This window comes from Pseudorasbora parva, chromosome 2 (assembly GCF_024679245.1).
Source record: "Pseudorasbora parva isolate DD20220531a chromosome 2, ASM2467924v1, whole genome shotgun sequence".
Lineage (NCBI taxonomy): Eukaryota > Metazoa > Chordata > Actinopteri > Cypriniformes > Gobionidae > Pseudorasbora > Pseudorasbora parva.
The window spans coordinates 23,102,330-23,120,186 of NC_090173.1; the positions used below are offsets into that span (position 1 = coordinate 23,102,330).

At 36.2% G+C, this 17,857-nt stretch overlaps 2 protein-coding genes across 3 annotated transcripts; both read left to right on the forward strand.

Annotated features, from left to right (window-relative positions):
* The first annotated feature begins 1,887 nt into the window (after nt 1–1,887).
* On the forward strand, nt 1,888–4,996 carry ifnphi1 (interferon phi 1). Of its 2 annotated transcripts, XM_067428855.1 has the most exons (6): nt 1,888–2,027; nt 2,499–2,576; nt 3,360–3,431; nt 3,582–3,737; nt 4,057–4,149; nt 4,321–4,996. In XM_067428855.1, exons 2-6 carry the CDS (start codon nt 2,538–2,540, stop codon nt 4,423–4,425), a joined length of 465 nt encoding a protein of 154 aa, XP_067284956.1. In that variant the 5' UTR covers nt 1,888–2,027; nt 2,499–2,537; the 3' UTR covers nt 4,426–4,996. The 2 variants fall into 2 exon arrangements, with proteins under 2 accessions (XP_067284956.1, XP_067284955.1); XM_067428854.1 differs by lacking the exon at nt 1,888–2,027 and having other exon boundaries at nt 2,436–2,576.
* Nucleotides 4,997–12,385: 7,389 nt separating this feature from the next.
* On the forward strand, nt 12,386–13,144 carry ifnphi2 (interferon phi 2). Its single transcript, XM_067428856.1, has 4 exons — nt 12,386–12,514; nt 12,605–12,691; nt 12,808–12,958; nt 13,047–13,144. Exons 1-4 carry the CDS (start codon nt 12,386–12,388, stop codon nt 13,142–13,144), a joined length of 465 nt encoding a protein of 154 aa, XP_067284957.1.
* The last annotated feature ends 4,713 nt before the right edge of the window (nt 13,145–17,857 follow it).

Sequence of the window (17,857 nt, forward strand, 5' to 3'; positions counted from 1 at the left end):
AATATGATTGGTAAATGAAAAATAAATCCTAATGTGTATAGTGTGTATTGTGTGTAAATATATACACACAAAACAATTTGTTTCTTATGCTCTAAACAATGTAATGACATGAAAAATTTACTTTTTTCTGGGTACTATAATATATATCAACAACAACAACAAAAACAACTTTGAACATGATCATTTACAAAGAGAAGAAGAAGTCGTCAGTACTGTTCGCATCTCTTTGGCTCTGTCCTCATGCAATATTCGACAGATGGAGGCGACAACTGTGGTCGAAAGACATCAAACACAGGTATCGATGATTGAACTACGAAACAAGAAGGCCACTCTCACGCAAATATTTTCTCCCCCTAACTTTCTACCACTTTTACTAATACTGTAAACAAAAGTCTTACATATGAACTCAACAAACTGCGGTCAAAACTCAAAACTAGATCTGTTTCAATTAATATTGAACAGGCTCTTTGAAGGTGATTTTTAGAAGCTACCAATGTTGCCATCTACAGTTGAATACGTGCAACATCAATGATAGGAAAAACGGAGTGGCCTAGCCTACATGTTGCCTAAAGCTGTTTGATTTAATCTTACAAAAAGTGAATAGTCATCAACGCACCCACACTGTAAAAAAGTTGCTGCCTTAAATTTTTAAGTACAATCAATTTGAATGACTAAGTAATTTAAACTTAAATTAGACCTACATTAAGCTGACCAAAAAAAGACCTGTATTTTGTATAACTAAAAATACTTAACTAAAATACATAACTTATTTTGGTGAGTTTATAGCCTATATTTGATCAAAAATACAGATTTTTTTTTTAAATATAGTGATATATTATTACAATTTAAAATATTTGTTTTTCAATTTATTATACTTTAAATTGTCATTTATTTCTGTGATGCAAAGCTGACTTTTCAGGATCGTTACTCCAGTCTTCAGTGTACCTTTTTACTTCAGAAATCACTCTTATATTCTGATTTATTATTAGTGTTGGAAACAGTTCTGCTGCCTAATATATTTGATGAATACAAGGTTCAAAAGAACTGCATTTATTCAAAATAAAAACATATTCAAATAATATAAATATCCTTTACTATCAGTTTTTTAATCAATTTAACACATTCTTGCTGAATAAAATTATTGATTTATTTCAAAAAAAGAAAAAAAAGACTGATCCCAAATGACATTGTTGTTACAAAATATTTGAAATCATTAGCTTTTTTTTTTCTTCTTCTTTTTTAAAAACTTTTTATTCATCAAGAACTGTTTCCCACTTTGAAAACGAAAAATCATATTAGAATGATTTCTGAAGGATCATGTGACACTGAAAACTGGAGGAATGATAGGCCGTATGGCACTGTGTATATATATATATATATATATATATATATATATATATATATATATATATATATATATATATATATATATATATATATATATATATATATATATATATATATATATACCCACACACAATGCTCTGGTTGACTGTTAGTATCATTCATAGGCTATTCATTTATTCACAAGCTTGAAATGTTATAGCCTACACTGTTCCAAAACACAGTATGCTATATAAATAGCCTCGATTAATCCTTAAATTATATATTAGGCTACTTTCTATAAGAAAATGCAACAAATAATTTATAAAAATAAAAATATAAATTTTTTATAAATAAAAAAATAGGCCTAAAAATAAAATAAAAACAACACAATTGCCGAAAAAACCTAATCAAAGCAAATACAATTATAGGCTAAATACTTTCACTAAATCCATTTTTTCTTGCGTAATGCGTAGCCTGCTGACAAAAGATGTGAAATTAGCCCACATTTCATATTGCACCATCATGAGAAAGTGCGGTGAAATCCAGCGAGAGCTGTTACGTCAGCACGTTGCGTAAACAAAGCGTAACATCACACAGAACAGAAAGTGGATTTCCATACGCTAGACCTGGCTAGCCCGCAGATCAACCAACTTCGAGTTTGGATTTGGAAACGTCCCGACCTTGAAATACTTTGGAACCAGGTAATTATTTTGACCCGTGGGATTCTTTTAACTTAAACGAAGTTGCTAATAGCATTATTATTGCGTGTAAGTTTGTGTGCTTTTTGCGTTGGCGTCTAAGTTAAAGACAGTTAACGTTAAGCCTAAATGTTAAACTATAACGACATAGGGTTATTATTTGTTTTTACCTCTTTTCTAAATACAATATGAATAATTTTATTGTCTATTATTGTATTTCTATTAAAGTATGTTCTATTAACTAAAGCAGGGCAGGTAGGCTACGTCTTTTGTGTGTGTAGCCTTTACGCACGAAAGTGAAAGTGGGAATGTCCGCATAGTTCGATTTTGCTTTCCATACTTCCGAATAAATCCAACTCTGCACCATGTCCCTGCAATATTCTCTCAAGCGACAGTGTAGAAAACTACTGAATGCATACAAAGATGAAGACTCAAATGTGGACATATATTTTTCTGATATTTCTAACTCTGCAGAATCAATGCTCGGCTTGCGAATGGCTCGGCCGATACAGGATGATAAGCAACGAGTCTCTGAGCCTCCTTAAGGACATGGTAAGCACACTTTAAACATTTATGCTTTATTTGTGAATGATTATTAGATATAGTGACAATGCCGCTAGTTCTACAATAGACTTCTGCAAACAGCTAGCTTCTGCTGCAACTGTTCTTTAAAATACATTTTCAATGATTTGTGCAAAAGATTTTTCCTTACATATATCCATATTGTTAATTGAACCTTACAGAATCATTCGCAATTATTTGGGATACTATGCAATGTTTATCTATCGAGGGATGCTGTCACTGGTTCTGTAAAAGAAACAAAAATATATTGCTGTATATTGGAAAATGTCATGCAATACATTAGGCAATATATTCACATATATGGGATTTAATATTTATATTTTCCAATATATTGCAGTATATTGAAAGTGGCAATCATTTGTATATTTTGCAATTTATTACCTGAATATATATTTTATAATATATTATTCCATATATTTACAATATATTAAAATATATTTCAAGTAATATATTGGTAAATATATTTTCCTTTCATTAGGGTCATCATTACGTTACATCTTTGCTTCTATCCTTTTATTGTTGTCACAACAATTTCTGTTGTTTATACTCCATATTATAGTTCCTACATTCTCAAATCTTCATTTGTAATTCAGTGTGGTTGCCAAAGTGCAATGCACTAACCACTGCGGGATGGCAACACTTTGATTTTATTAAAAATTGAAGGCAGCATGTTTTCATTTTGGGGTTGATGTCTGTGACAGCAATGTCATATGGAGCATATCTAAAATTACAAATTGTACTCTTGTCTTATAGGGTGGAAAATATATTGAGGATACCAGGGTGCCGTTTCCAGGGCCCTTGTACAACTGGATAGACAATGCTAAGGTTTGTAGAACTTTATTTAGCAGCGCTTGAACTGAGCGCAGACTTTTCATCCCGTAAATAACACTTTTAAATACATTTTTAATAATAAACAGGTAATGTTTATAATGTGAAGGATCCGGTTACCTACACATGCGTTGTGTCTCCTTACAGGTGGAGGACCAGGTGAAGTTTCTTGCCCTGACCTTAGATCATATCATCCGCCTCATGGATGCCAGGGAGCACATGAGTTCAGTGCAATGGAACCTGAAGACTGTAGAACATTTTCTAACTGTCCTGAACAGGCAGTTATCTGATCTTAAAGAATGTGTAAGTCTTGTGTGAAAGTGCATTTGGAAACTCTTTTCAGAATCCCACTCTATGAATTACATATAATCCTACATATTTTATAATAGTAATAGACTACCAACTTCCTCTTAATACTACAAATGCTGTTGTTCGGATAAAAAGCTAAATTGATAAGTCCCTAGCAATAAATGCGTTTAAATGAGACAGCGACTAATGTTAAAAAGATATGATTGTAGAGGTATATAGACACTGTAGAATATCAGTAGAATATCTTTCATTGTTCATATAAACTATTAATGATATTTTTGCTAATTGTTTACATTTTGTTGACTTTTTTTAGGTGGATCGATACCATCAGCCATCACACAAGGAGTACTACGAGATAAAGATTAAAAGGCACTTCAGGACTTTGAAGAAGATTCTAAAGAAAAAAGTATGTTTGGTTGCATAATATTATATTATATGTGTGTGTATTTCTACTCTTTGTCATCAGCTTGGTTTTCTTAGTACCATAAGAGTGTAAAGAGTATAAGTAATTGCTTTCTTCCATAGAAAATGCAAAGTCAGTTGTACTAAGCTAACGTTGTTCCTCTTGTATTTTCAGGAATATAGTGCCCTTGCATGGGAGCAGATCCGGAGAGCTGTGAGACATCACCTTCAGAGGATGGACATCATCGCAAGCACTGCCAAGTCCTTGCTCAAAGTTTAACAGACGATCAGACAATAATGACAGAAGAATGACTTGAGACACATTCCATAGAGTGAAGAAAAGTTACTTTAAACAATGCCTTACAAACAAAAACTGTAAAAAACTGAATGTAACAAATGTATTTATTTACATATTCCATTGATATGTACGTAGCCTATAGAATTATGTTTTGCCTAATGGCTAGTGTTTTAATGTAGAGTTTACCGTATGTGTTTCCTATGAAAACTTGAAGTATTCAGATAAAGCAAGCTAATTATTTTTCTAATTTTACTTTGGTGCAAATAGGCCTCTGTGCCTAAACTTTACTCTGTTTTTTTGCTGTGAAAAAAAATGTTAAAAAGAAAAAGTGTTAAAAAAGAAACAAGCATGCTATCTCAGATCAATGGTTTTAATTAACTCTGTTGGTTATGTTATGTTGTGATGCTCAGGAATATTAGGTATAAATCATGATATTTTTTTTAGGTATTATTTATACTTAATTTAATTTACATATTTTTGAGCACAATTTTCTAACCCTGAATATTTATATGTACTGTTTTTTATAGTTATTTATTTATTTATTTATTGTCTCTGCTCGTAAAATGTTTTTGTACTTTCAAATAAAAATTATTTATAAATAATCTATAAAGCGTTTCTTCTATATATTATTCCTAAATAAGTAGAGGGCTGACAATCCTATACACTTATCCTACTGTGGTTCTTCAGAGAGCTTTGCCTATATGGTATAAAATTGCAACCTCATTTTTATTCTAATTTCCAGACATTTTTATAATGCAAATGCTTTATGAAATGCTTTACCTTTAAGGGACATCCCCGCAGAGGTGCAGAAATGGCTCATGCAGCTCTTCTCGACGGGTGGCGCCAAAGTCATATCTGGGGTTCCAATCAAACTTTCCTCTGTGAGACTTTTTAGTGTCCATACTTAGGCTACTTTTAAATTCGATCTGTTGTCGACTAATGAATACGTTGTACCCAGAATTCATTTTTTATTCGACTATAGGATAATCCCAATAGTTTAAAAAAACCTGACAAAATCCTGGCTCATACAGCAACAACAGTTTGACCACGTGTGATCACATGTCAAACATTTTTCCCTTTTGTTTGTGGGGATTGCTTCTTAAAGAAGATACTGTTGCATCTGTCCCTATTTAAGTAAACTATTAATAAATAAATAGGACGCGTTTATGTACAGGTCCTTCTCAAAAAATTAGCATATTGTGATAAAGTTCATTATTTTCCATAATATAATGATAAAAATTAAATGTTCATTTATTTTAGATTCATTGCACACCAATTGAAATATTTCAGGTATTTTATTGTTTTAGTACTGATGATTTTGGCATACAGCTCATGAAAACCCAAAATTTACATCTAAAAAAAATTAGCATATCATGAAAAGGTTCTCTGAACGAGCTATTAACCTAATCATCTGAATCAACTAATTAACTCTAAACACCTGCAAAAGATTCCTGAGGCTTTTAAAAACTCCCAGCCTGGTTCATTACTCAAAACCGCAATCATGGGTAAGACTGCCGACCTGACTGCTGTCCAGAAGGCCATCATTGACACCCTCAAGCGAGAGGGTAAGACACAGAAAGAAATTTCTGAACGAATAGGCTGTTCCCGGAGTGCTGTATCAAGCACCTCAGTAGGAAGTCTGTGGGAAGGAAAAAGTGTGGCAAAAAACGCTGCACAACGAGAAGAGGTGACCGGACCCTGAGGAAGATTGTGGAGAAGGACCGATTCCAGACCTTTGGAGTAGAGAGTTTGGAGTAGAAACATCCAGAGCCACCGTGCACAGGCGTGTGCAGGAAATGGGCCACAGGTGCCGCATTCCCCAGGTCAAGCCACTTTGGGCTACAGAGAAGCAGCACTGGACTGTTGCTCAGTGCTCCAAAGTACTTTTTTCAGATGAAAGCAAATTTTGCATGTCATTCGGAAGTCAAGGTGCCAGAGTCTGGAGGAAGACTGGGGAGAAGGAAATGCCAAAATGCCTGAAGTCCAGTGTCAAGTACCCACAGTCAGTGATGGTCTGGGGTGCCATGTCAGCTGCTGGTGTTGGTCCACTGTGTTTTATCAAGGGCAGGGTCAATGCAGCTAGCTATCAGGAGATTTTGGGGCACTTCATGCTTCCATCTGCTGAAAAGCTTTATGGAGATGAAGATTTAGTTTTTCAGCACGACCTGGCACCTGCTCAGTGCCAAAACCACTGGTAAATGGTTTACTGACCATGGTATTACTGTGCTCAACTCTCCTGACCTGAACCCCATAGAGAATCTGTGGGATATTGTGAAGAGAAAGTTGAGAGACGCAAGACCCAACACTCTGGATGAGCTTAAGGCCGCTATTGAAGCATCCTGGGCCTCCATAACACCTCAGCAGTGCCACAGGCTGATCGCCTCCATGCCACGCCGCATTGAAGCAGTCATTTCTGCAAAAGGATTCCCGACCAAGTATTGAGTGCATAACTGAACATAATTATTTGAAGGTTGACTTTTTTTGTATTAAAAACACTTTTCTTTTATTGGTCGGATGAAATATGCTAATTTTTTGAGATAGGAATTTTGGGTTTTCATGAGCTGTATGCCAAAATCATCAGTATTAAAACAATAAAAGACCTGAAATATTTCAGTTGGTGTGCAATGAATCTAAGATATATCTAAAATATATGAAAGTTTAATTTTTATCATTACATTATGGAAAATAATTAACTTTATTACAATATGCTATTTTTTTGAGAAGGACCTGTATGTTCCACACTTGATCTAATGATGAAAGTGCGTATATATAGCATGCATTGTTTTTATCGTGCAATTTATACGCAAAAAATAGTTTCTGTGTGCATATGATACGGCACCTTTGGGTAGGATTACAGGTGGTGTGGGTCCGTATTAGCCTACATGCTATAAAGTGCGTATCATATGCACGCAAAAACTCATTTTTGCGTATTCTGCTAAATAAATACAGTTATAGAAGGGCTATGCACTTTCATGAGATCTGTCCAACACAATCTCATGGTCATATGCTTTTGTTTTCTTGATATTTTAAGATTTATTTGTGAAATGTGGCGGTAAACTAATGTTTTTTCCGAGAGGCTACACTTTAACCCAGTTTTTACCAAAACAGAAAAGAGGATGAATGAGTTAGAAAGGCCCGATGGGTAGGCCTAATAATATGGGCTGTCAACAATGCTGGAAATACTAACACGCCCTTAAGAACTAATATGTAACCAACACAATAAAGAATTATTAATTAATCACAATATTAATGTGTCTGAGACATAATCAATCATCCTTTTCTCTGAATAGTCATAAAATGCATCACTGATTATTCAAGTGTTATAGTCACTCTGCAAGAAATAGTGATCTGGACCATTATTTTAAAGTGAAAAGATTGTTTTTTAACTTTAAAATAATGGTCCAGATCACTAGTAGTTCTACAAGCATTTACTGTCTGTGAGATCCGCAAGTGGTCAGGGAGAGCATTCACAGACTAGGGGCTGCTGAGCAGAAAGCCCGATCTCCCACAGTACAGAGATTGGTCCTGGGAGTCCTGAGAAGACAAGTCGAATCAGAACGGAGGTTAACTGTGGATGTTTGTGTGGTGAGGAGTTCCTTGAGATGGGTGGGTGCGTCACCATGGATGCACTGGTGGGTAAGGAGGGAGATCTTGTACTCAATTCTAAGCGAGACAGGAAGCCAGTGGAGTGATTTGAGAATGGGGGTGATATGGTCATATCTGCGCACCCTTATCAGGATCCTAGCAGCGCTGTTCTGAATATACTGCAGCTTCTGTAATGGGGGATGAACTTGTCCTTAAAGTTGAGTATCCTCAGCATCGCAGTGAAAAGAAATCCCATGCCGGCTAATGACATGGCCAAGGAGTAGCATATAGAGGATGAACAGAGTGGGGCCAAGCCCTAAGCCATACCGCAGGTGATGTTGTGTGACAGGGATGTAGCTTCTCCCAGTGCAACATATTCAGTTCTCCCAGTAAGATGAGATGAAAACCAGTTTAGGACAGAGTCAGAGAGACAGATGACAGAATGTAAATGGTGAAGGAGGATGTTATGATGGCATGATGTTGACAGCATCTGCCGCCATCAAAAGGTAATTTGTGACTGTCCAAAGCATTTGTCTCCGGTGCGGAAACCAGACTGAAATTTGTTTTAAATGGACCTAAAGCTGTGCAGCAACACTTTTTCCAGCACCTTAGAGAGGTATGGAAAGTTGGAGATGGTCAGTTGTCAATAATATCTGGGTCTAAAGGTTTTTTTTAAAGAAGTGGTCTGATGATATCAGTTTTTAGTGATGTAGGAACATGGCCAGCCTGGAGGGAATTATTAATAATCTTGGTTATAAGGGGACTTAAAACACAGAGGTTAGATTTTACCAAGGCTGTGGGAAAGGGATCCAGTGCACAGGTGGATGGTTTCATCTTTCTGATGATGTCCTCAACCTAGCGCTGTGTGATGATGGAGAAGCAGCAGAGATGTTGGAAAGTCCCAGGCTGTGGATCAGCAATCGGGACAGTCAGAGCGGAGGTGCTAGATGAACGTGGAAGGTGTCAACTTTTTCCTTAAAAAAGGTCATGAACTTGTTGCACCTCTCAAATGTGGCTTCTGAAAGAGAGCGAGTTTGCAGTTTGAGGATGTGATTTATAGTGGAGAAAAGCTGCATGGAATTTCCAGGGTTATTGTTGATGATGCAAGAGTAGAACTGCATGTGACTGAGCATCTCTCATGGACCTTTGCATAGGCCTTCTGATGATCTCTATAGGCCTGCTTATGACAGTGACCCTCCAGGACTGAGTTTAGATACCCCTAACCTAGGCATACTGAAATAAAAAACAAAAAGAGGTATAAATACAACTTGGGTACGCTGTAACATGTTTCATTTATGTTAAAACTGTCGCAGTCTTGCTGTTACAACTGACCCAAAGTCTTGTAGCCATGAGCTCACCTAACAGCTAACAGCCAAAACATTAGCACTAACAACTTGCCTGAAAAATATCTACAAAAACACACAATAAACAATGTAACTTGATGAGTTTAACTATAAGGCAAGATTTGCCTAACAAAAAGTAGTAAAAAAAGTTAAAAAAGTTACTCTCTTACATAAAAATGTCCTAGTCTAAAATTGTATCTGTCTGCCACAGGGCGTTAGAATAAACAGAGCATGTTTGAAGTGAATCAGGTGATTTGTAACTGCCGTGGCAAATTCTAAGTCCCAATTGTCTTCAATATGTCAACGAATATCTCTGGGTTGAAGTTCCAGGTCTCAGGAAGGTGAACTTTATTGTATGAACAACAAAGTGAGATGCCAGCTGAACATCTGACCATCTCCTCCTCGGCTCACACTTTTATACAGTTCTAACTCGTGATCTCATTTGCAGGTGTATTACTCCTCACACTCTTGCCACAGTTACTCCATTCATGGACTTATCTAGTCTTCTTTGTAAGGGTGGCCGACTGCCAATTGTTTTCCTTTTTCATCCAATGAACATCATTCTATGTATCTTTCTTGATAGTCACCTCATAGTTTTTCTCATAGAAATGCCATTCTATCCTAAAGGGCCGCACGGCAACATTATCACTGGTTTGATGTTAATTATGACCATGCTGACTTATCACCTGCATCCCACACAACAAGTTTAATCATACTTTGTTGGCGCTTCTATATATATATATATATATATATATATATATATATATATATATATATATATATATATATATATATATATATATATATATATATATATATATATATATATACACCTTTCTTGATGTAGAGTCTAAGTCTACTAAAAATAAATGAATTTCCTCCACATAACTTGTTTCTGATTGGAATCGGAGGTGTTCGGACCCCAGGTGTATAGCCTACTCATTAGTCCTGCATTACATCCTGCATAGTTATTAATGACAGACCATTATTCTAAAGAGTTACCTTCCGATGTTATGAAACACAAAATGTTACAAGGTTGTAGGCTAAATAAAACAAAGGCTATATCGCTACTTTACCCCAAAATAGTATTTAATTCGTTCAAAATGTTGAATTTGTGTTTTAGCCTACATGTTTGTTTTAAATCAGTTATAAAATTTACTTGCAATTTCTAAGAGAAAATGGTTTCTACACCGAACATATTAAGCGTGTACGAAATGGTTCACACTTTTCCAAAGTGATTATCTTGAAGCAGTTATAGCTACGCGTTTCCGTCAGAGTCATTTAAATATGATTGAACATTTTTCTTAGATCATAAATAAATTATCCATAGCATACAAAACTGTAGCACATACAAACAAACAAATAGCACAACAAAATCTTTATTTCTTGTTTAGGCTATTGTTTTGTCTCATTCAACCAATTTAACAAATCCATGATGATTCATTTAAAGGAAACTATTATTATACTTTTTTGAATCCGTTGGTCTCAGGCTCAGTTCCATAATGATGCACAAGCAATAGGCTAATGATATAGTCTGCGTTTTTTTTCCAGATAGGCTGGTTCTACTCAACAGCAGAGGCTAAATGAAATTTCAGGCGCTTCGTACGTTAACACTGGTTAAGATGGAATGTTCCGCTATTGAATGATGACGGTGTGGTTATTATTAATATAGCGCACACTCATTATTAGCTAAAGTGGAACACAACCTGCCACACGCGCTGAATCGGCAGAATTGAATTCATAGAACGCGCGAGCACCTGGGCTTAAATGCTCGTGTGGTTTTGGGCGCGTGGGAAGTGAACTTGTGCATGCGGTGGATCGTTGGCAGTTATGATTCGCTGATGTGGGTTGATGCAACACATCAAATGGGTGTTTCTCATTATCTGAGAAAATCTCTCATCGTTTTTATGAAAGAAACCACCCGGTCATTCATTGAAAGAAATGGGACTTGCCCAGCAGCTTTGTTTTTTTTTTTCTCTCGAGTTGAGTGTGAAAAGTGAAAATGGCACAAACCATACGTAGCCTATTCTACCACCCTTCGCTCTCCTGACGAAGATGCAATTAAACTGTCATTTAAAAAAGCACAATCATATAGGCTTCTATGTGAAAATGAAGGCGGGGGCATATTCATATTCCTTATTGTTTTGATTTTTTTCTTCTTCAACGTGAAAGTCAAAGGCTTTATTGCAAATTTCTCCCATTTTACGGTTTGTGGTGTATTTTTGGTTGACCTAGAAAACCCAAATGTCAATAATCCAAATAATTACTTTGGAATTACTAAGAATTAAATACTGTTTCTCTGTTTTCTACTTATAGAATATTTACCAGAATGACTTTAGGGCTTTGTGTCTAACAGAAAAAACAGACGATATAACAAAGATCCAAACTAACAAACTATCAAAACAATATTAGGCTATTTTAAAGAAATATGTCATAAATACACGTTTTAATCCAAGCATTTCAAAAGATTTCAAAAACAGAAATATTGTAAAAAATGAAACGTCTCGGACATATTAAGTTGTCAATCTTTACAGAACCTGTTGGTTACTCTGAAGTCAAATATAACAGAAAAGTGAATGACCACAGATAGATAGATAGATAGATAGATAGATAGATAGATAGATAGATAGATAGATAGATAGATAGATAGATAGATAGATAGATAGATAGATAGATAGATAGATAGATAGATAGATAGATAGATAGATAGATAGATAGATAGATAGATAGATAGATAGATAGACCACATCCTCTTAGCCACAGAAAAGGAGAGAATGCGCAGCGCGAAACAATAGACGCTGCGGTTTACAAAACTTCCAGATAGTTGCATTGTGCTTTCCATTCATCACTCAAATTTTATGTATAAAACGGACCATTTGCATCCATGTTTTCAGCAAGAGATTTTCAAGAAGTCTCAGCACCGTTTGTGATTGAGTGCTATTGTAAACCTCCTTTGATTTTCTGGACACTCGAAATCATCTTTCGGATTTTTGGTCTCCTAATATACCTACAAAATGGCACTTTGGAAATGTATCGCTTTATTGAGTCCATTTCTTTTTTTCTCCCAAATTTGTTCAATGCCAACAAAGTGCAACATGCGGCGGACAGTTATGATAAAAACTCACGATCTACTTGAGAAAATGGTAAGTCGAGTTCTTCACTCTTTTTTTCCCTGCTCATTTTTATTCCCTTTCCCTGCCTAACCCATATGTCCTATATGTCTTTTCTTATAGGGAGGTCTTTTTCCTCGTGAATGCTTGGAAGAAAACATCGAAATAACCTTCCCGAACTCAGCACTGCAATCGAATGACTCTAATCAGGTGAACTGATTAGCTCCTTGACTGTCCAAAATATTTCTGTGGAATATTTACCGGAGCCTGAAATGATGAAGGCGTGTGTAACCTAATATTTTCTAACTGTTATGTTTACTTTTCAGAACATCGGTGTGGCAAAGGCGATGTATACAATCATGGAGCACATTGACTCCCTGTTTGCTAACGGCAGTCATCCAGAGTCCTGGGACCAGAAGAAAGTGGAGGATTTCCAAAACATAGTTTACCGTTTAACTACCGAGAGCAAATGTGTAAGTTTCGAAACTATTTTTTTTTATAGGATATTATAGATGAATAAATTAACACGCCTGTAATTATGTCCTACTTTCTCATCCGTGTGTAGATATGAGGATAACGCACGGACCCGTGGAAGATTTTCCAGCAAGAGCAAATGCTCTGAAAACCTACTTTGATAAACTGTGCCACTTTCCTCAGAAATAAGGTAAGCTAATTTGAGAAGGTTTATGCATAAAACATGGACTACAACGCTCTAACGTAAATACTGTGATTTCATCCCATAACCTATTAGTATATTAATCTCTCTCTCTCTCTCTCTCTCTCTCTCTCTCTCTCTCTCTCTCTCTCTCTTCTCTCTCTCTCTCTCTCCTCTCTCTCTCTCTCCTCTCTCTCTCTCTCTCTCTCTCTCTCTCTCTCTCTCTCTCTCTCTCTCTCTCTCTCTCTCTCTCTCTCTCTCTCTCTCTCTCTCTCTCTCTCAGGACTACAGTGTCTGCGCGTGGGAGGTGGTTCGAACTGAGCTCTTGAGTGTTCTCAACGTCATCCTTAAATCATCCAGAGTGTAGTTTCCCACTGACCGACTATTTATTACTATTATTTATTTATTTATATATATATATTTATTTATTTATTTATTTGATTTGTAAACTGTTTCATTGTGTTATTGCCTAAAATTTATACATGTTATATCTAACTGTAAGATTTGTACATGTACATTGCTGAAATACATTAGGTGGACATGTCACCTCTGATAAGATCACTGTTATAACTGTAATGTATTCACATGCATTCTGTAAAGCTGCTTTGAAACTGAAAAGCCCTATACAAATACATGTGAATTGAATTAAAATCACTGTACTGAACACTCAATAAAACACTCAATGCAACTGAACACAAGTTTATCTCTGAGTATAATTTTACAAGATGCAACTTAAATGAACAATGTCACAAAAGCGAGTGCCTAGTTGTGAATATAGTAATGTCAAATTAAAACCCATGATATTCAGACAGATAGCAACTGTAAAAATTATTTTACATAACTTTGATAAACAAAAAGGTAATATTGATTGATTTTACACAGATTATAAACAGATTTTGACCCATTACATAACCCTTTTTTGGCCATCCCTTACAAAAAAATAAGTAGGCATAACTTTAAGTCAAGTTAAGTATACTTAAGTAAACTAAAGTTGAAGTGTTTTTAGTATATTTATGTACAGTCCCTGACAAAAGTCTTGTCGCTTGTGTACAAATTGACCTAAAGTGCCGCTGAAATATATTTCTAATCAAGATATTTTTACAAGAAATGGCTCATTTTAATCCCACCAGCTTTTGTGATAATGTTTCAGTGAAAAACTAAACTTTCAAAAAGTATTCTAATATTCACAGCTTGGTAAAGCCCATTGAGTCAATTTTTGCAAAGACATAAGTGTTGTCACCTTGTCATATGAGCTTCCCCTGTGACTAATATTGGATCAATTAGGTCTCAACCCAGATAGCAAAATTGCTCTGGCCCAGATCCGGCCCACACTTTACACTTTCATCTACCCGCGTGGAATGATGGCACTTGGGCGGTCCGCTCCCGTTTGCCAGATTTAGGCCGCAATCAAGCCATAGCAACGCCGCATTTTGTGAAAATGGGTGATGAATAAACTAGTTGTTAGTCTAGGTTTGGCATTTAAAAGGAATACTAAAAATAGTAATAAAGTCTATTTTACTTATGTCATTGCTTGGAGTTCTGGACACCATTCACTTGCATGCATGGACCTGAAATGATTCTTAATGTTTGTAATTGTTCAATGTTAACATAAACCCTAGTGCTTATTGCGCTTCTTGTGTCTCCACCAGGTTATGCTGAAGGGAAAGCGAGGCGAGCTCCAGGGCATTTATTCAGAAACATTCCACCTTGGATTTTGCTGTGTTTACTGCATGTAGATGAATTCCAATGTGCTGCAATAGTGTTTATACAAAAAATTTAAATTTACACTAAAAATAATACAATTAATGAGGGACTTGTACATGATTTTATTCATTAAAAAATAACGTATCCACCCTGAGATTTCAATTTAATATGTGTAATCTTCAGAAGAACATTAGTCTGCTATTTAAAAAAAAATGCTGTAAAGATGAATGGTAACAACAACAAAAGTTTACATTAGCCAACTGTTTTTCATGCCTTTACAAATTCACTTCGCTGAGTGCAATTGCATCTCATTGTGATATTGTAGATTGTGTAGCTAATATTGAGAAATAGGCTTGAGTAAGGCCTACATTACAGCCTTGAATTTAAAACAGCATCCCTTTAAGTATGGCAAAAGGTGTAAGTGACTTCATCGTTTACATTGAGTGGTAGCCTGTTCATTACCACTCAATGTAAATGATCAAGTCACGTCGAAAGCCAGTCTGGACACATGATAATAACAAAGACGTAAGAAATTAAACCATGATATAGAACCTGATATTTAATGGTCTCATTTCATTACTGTCGCTACTTCCTGCCTCTCTCATTCACCGCGGTCCTCTGCCTCAAACGCTTGGGGATTTCTCATAGACTGAAAAGGATTTCCCCACACGTTTGTGAAATCCCTCCTACTTGCGGCATACGCCCCACCCACTTGCACATTTATCAAAATCCCTCCTACTTGCGGCATAAGCTCCACCCACTTGCTGCGTAAGCTCCTCCCACCTGCAGGTCTCTGGGCTGCAGTGATACATACATGTGGAAAAGTGGCAGAAGGTGGATTTTTCCAGACCTATTGGTGCCCGAATGGATCCGAGATTCACCCAAAAAACAGTGAAGTTTGGTGGCGGAAAAATCATGGTCTGGGGTTACATCTAGTATGGGGGTGTGCGAGATCTGCAGGATGGAAGGCAACATCAATAGTCTAAAATACCAAGAAATCTTAGCTACCTCTTATGTTCCCAACCATAAAAGAGGTCAAATTCTGCAGCAGGACGGTGCTCCATCGCATACTTCCATCTCCACATCAAAGTTCCTCAAGGCGAAGAAGATCAAGATGCTCCAGGATTGTCCAGCCCAGTCACCAGACATGAACATCATTGAGCATATGTGGGGTAGGATGAAAGAGGACGCATGGAAGACGAAACTAAAGAATATCAACCCATTCTCACTCCCAAGGCGTCAAAAACCGAAGCATGGTCAAGTGCCGTCCGCGTCACAATAAAGACGCTAAAGGTGCCCCAAGGCGTCATGTTTCGACGCGCTGGGTGCTCCATTCATTTCAGTGAGAAACCTTTGGCGTCATACACAGACGCGCTGGGTATTAGGAATGTTATCGTCATGGTGAAATTGTATTAGTTTATAATTTTGCCATTATGACATGTTGGAGTGTGTTTTTCAATTTAATCAGCAAGCATAATTTTATTTACATTTATTTTATTTACGCTATTTAGACATGCTTAACATGTAACCCAACCCCATCCCATCCCTAAACCTACCCATTTGTCTGAACATGATATAAAACACAGGATATAACATACGACTGCATCCACGAGTTATTCAAAAAAGTTAAATAATCCAAGTTTTCCGAGGCCAAACGATTGATTTGTATGAAGAAAATCCCCAAAAGCGATCAGCATCTCCATCCGCCGAAGATCATCAACAAACACAATCAAATTTCAAATATTGGCGCCGGTTACGTGAGATTTCATAGTGAAATTGCATTGGCTCTCGTATGTCTTGTGACCAATTGCGTCATTACGTCAGCATTGATTGTAAAATGTCATTGGCTCTCGTGTGTCTTGTGACCGATTGCGTCATGCTCAGGAGTCTTTTGAATTATTTGAATGAGTTATGAATGAGTTCGTTCACGGGGCAGCGGGATCATCATTTCAGCGATTAAAACATCAAGATCCACTCTGTTCTTCACATGAAGATATCGTATGACTTCAGAAGACTTGGAATGCAACATGAGCTAATACTTTTATACTGCTTTGGTCAGTTTTTGCAATAAATACCTGTGACTGTACATTTATTTGCCTGTTATGTGTCTTATATTGTTTAGATATGGGTAGGTTTAGGGTAGGAGTGGAGTTAGTTGCTCCAAAATATAAAAGTAGCCTTTAAATATTAATAAAATCATGTCTGCTTTTATAAACGGAAATAATTAAATGCGTCTGTGTATGACGCCAAAGGTTTATCATTGTAATGAATGGAGCACCCAGCGCGTCGCAAAATGACGCCCAGGGGCACCTTTAGCGTCTTAATTGTGACGCGGAAGGCACTTGACCATGCTTCGGATTTTGACGCCTTGGGAGTGAGAACGGGTTGAGAATATTGATGAACTCTTGGAGTCATGCAAGACTGCTTTCTTAGCTATTCCTGATGACTTCATCAATAAATTGTATGAATCCTTGCCAAACCGCATGGATGCAGTCCTTCAAGCTCATGGAAGTCATACAAGATATTAAATTTGGATCTCACAGCGCCACAACTTCATTTGCTGACATATTTTTGTATTTGCAGTAAATTTGTAACATTTCTGTATAGGCGACAAAACTTTTGTCTTGCCAAAATTTGACCTTTCTGTCTTGATTAAATGATAAATATTTCTTCTGTAAAAAATTGTATTTCAGTGCATTAAACAGCATTTGGGAGGGTTTTAGCTTTTCATATGAGCTATTTCTAACACCAATTGATTAATTAAAAGTCAGGTTAATATCAGATATTTCTACAAAATAGATAAGCGACAAGACTTTTGTCAGGGACTGTAGTAATATCAATAGAGTATAATAGTATTTTTAGAATAGTATTTCAGTACTACTTGGGACTAAATTGACCCCCTTTTTAATGTGTGAAAGTATACTTTTAGGTGTACTTTAAATGTGATGGTAGTAAACTTTGATTACACTAGTTTACCATTAAATTTTTCATTACAATTATACTACAAGTGAACCTAT

Coding starts and splice junctions, on each gene's coding strand:
- ifnphi1 (XM_067428854.1), top strand. CDS start 2,436: ATGCATACAAAGATGAAGACTCAAATGTGGACATATATTTTTCTGATA. Junction 2,577..3,359: donor TGAGCCTCCTTAAGGACATG/GTAAGCACACTT, acceptor CTTGTCTTATAG/GGTGGAAAATATATTGAGGA. Junction 4,150..4,320: donor AGAAGATTCTAAAGAAAAAA/GTATGTTTGGTT, acceptor TTGTATTTTCAG/GAATATAGTGCCCTTGCATG.
- ifnphi2 (XM_067428856.1), top strand. CDS start 12,386: ATGGCACTTTGGAAATGTATCGCTTTATTGAGTCCATTTCTTTTTTTC. Junction 12,692..12,807: donor AATCGAATGACTCTAATCAG/GTGAACTGATTA, acceptor TTTACTTTTCAG/AACATCGGTGTGGCAAAGGC. Junction 12,959..13,046: donor TACCGAGAGCAAATGTGTAA/GTTTCGAAACTA, acceptor ATCCGTGTGTAG/ATATGAGGATAACGCACGGA.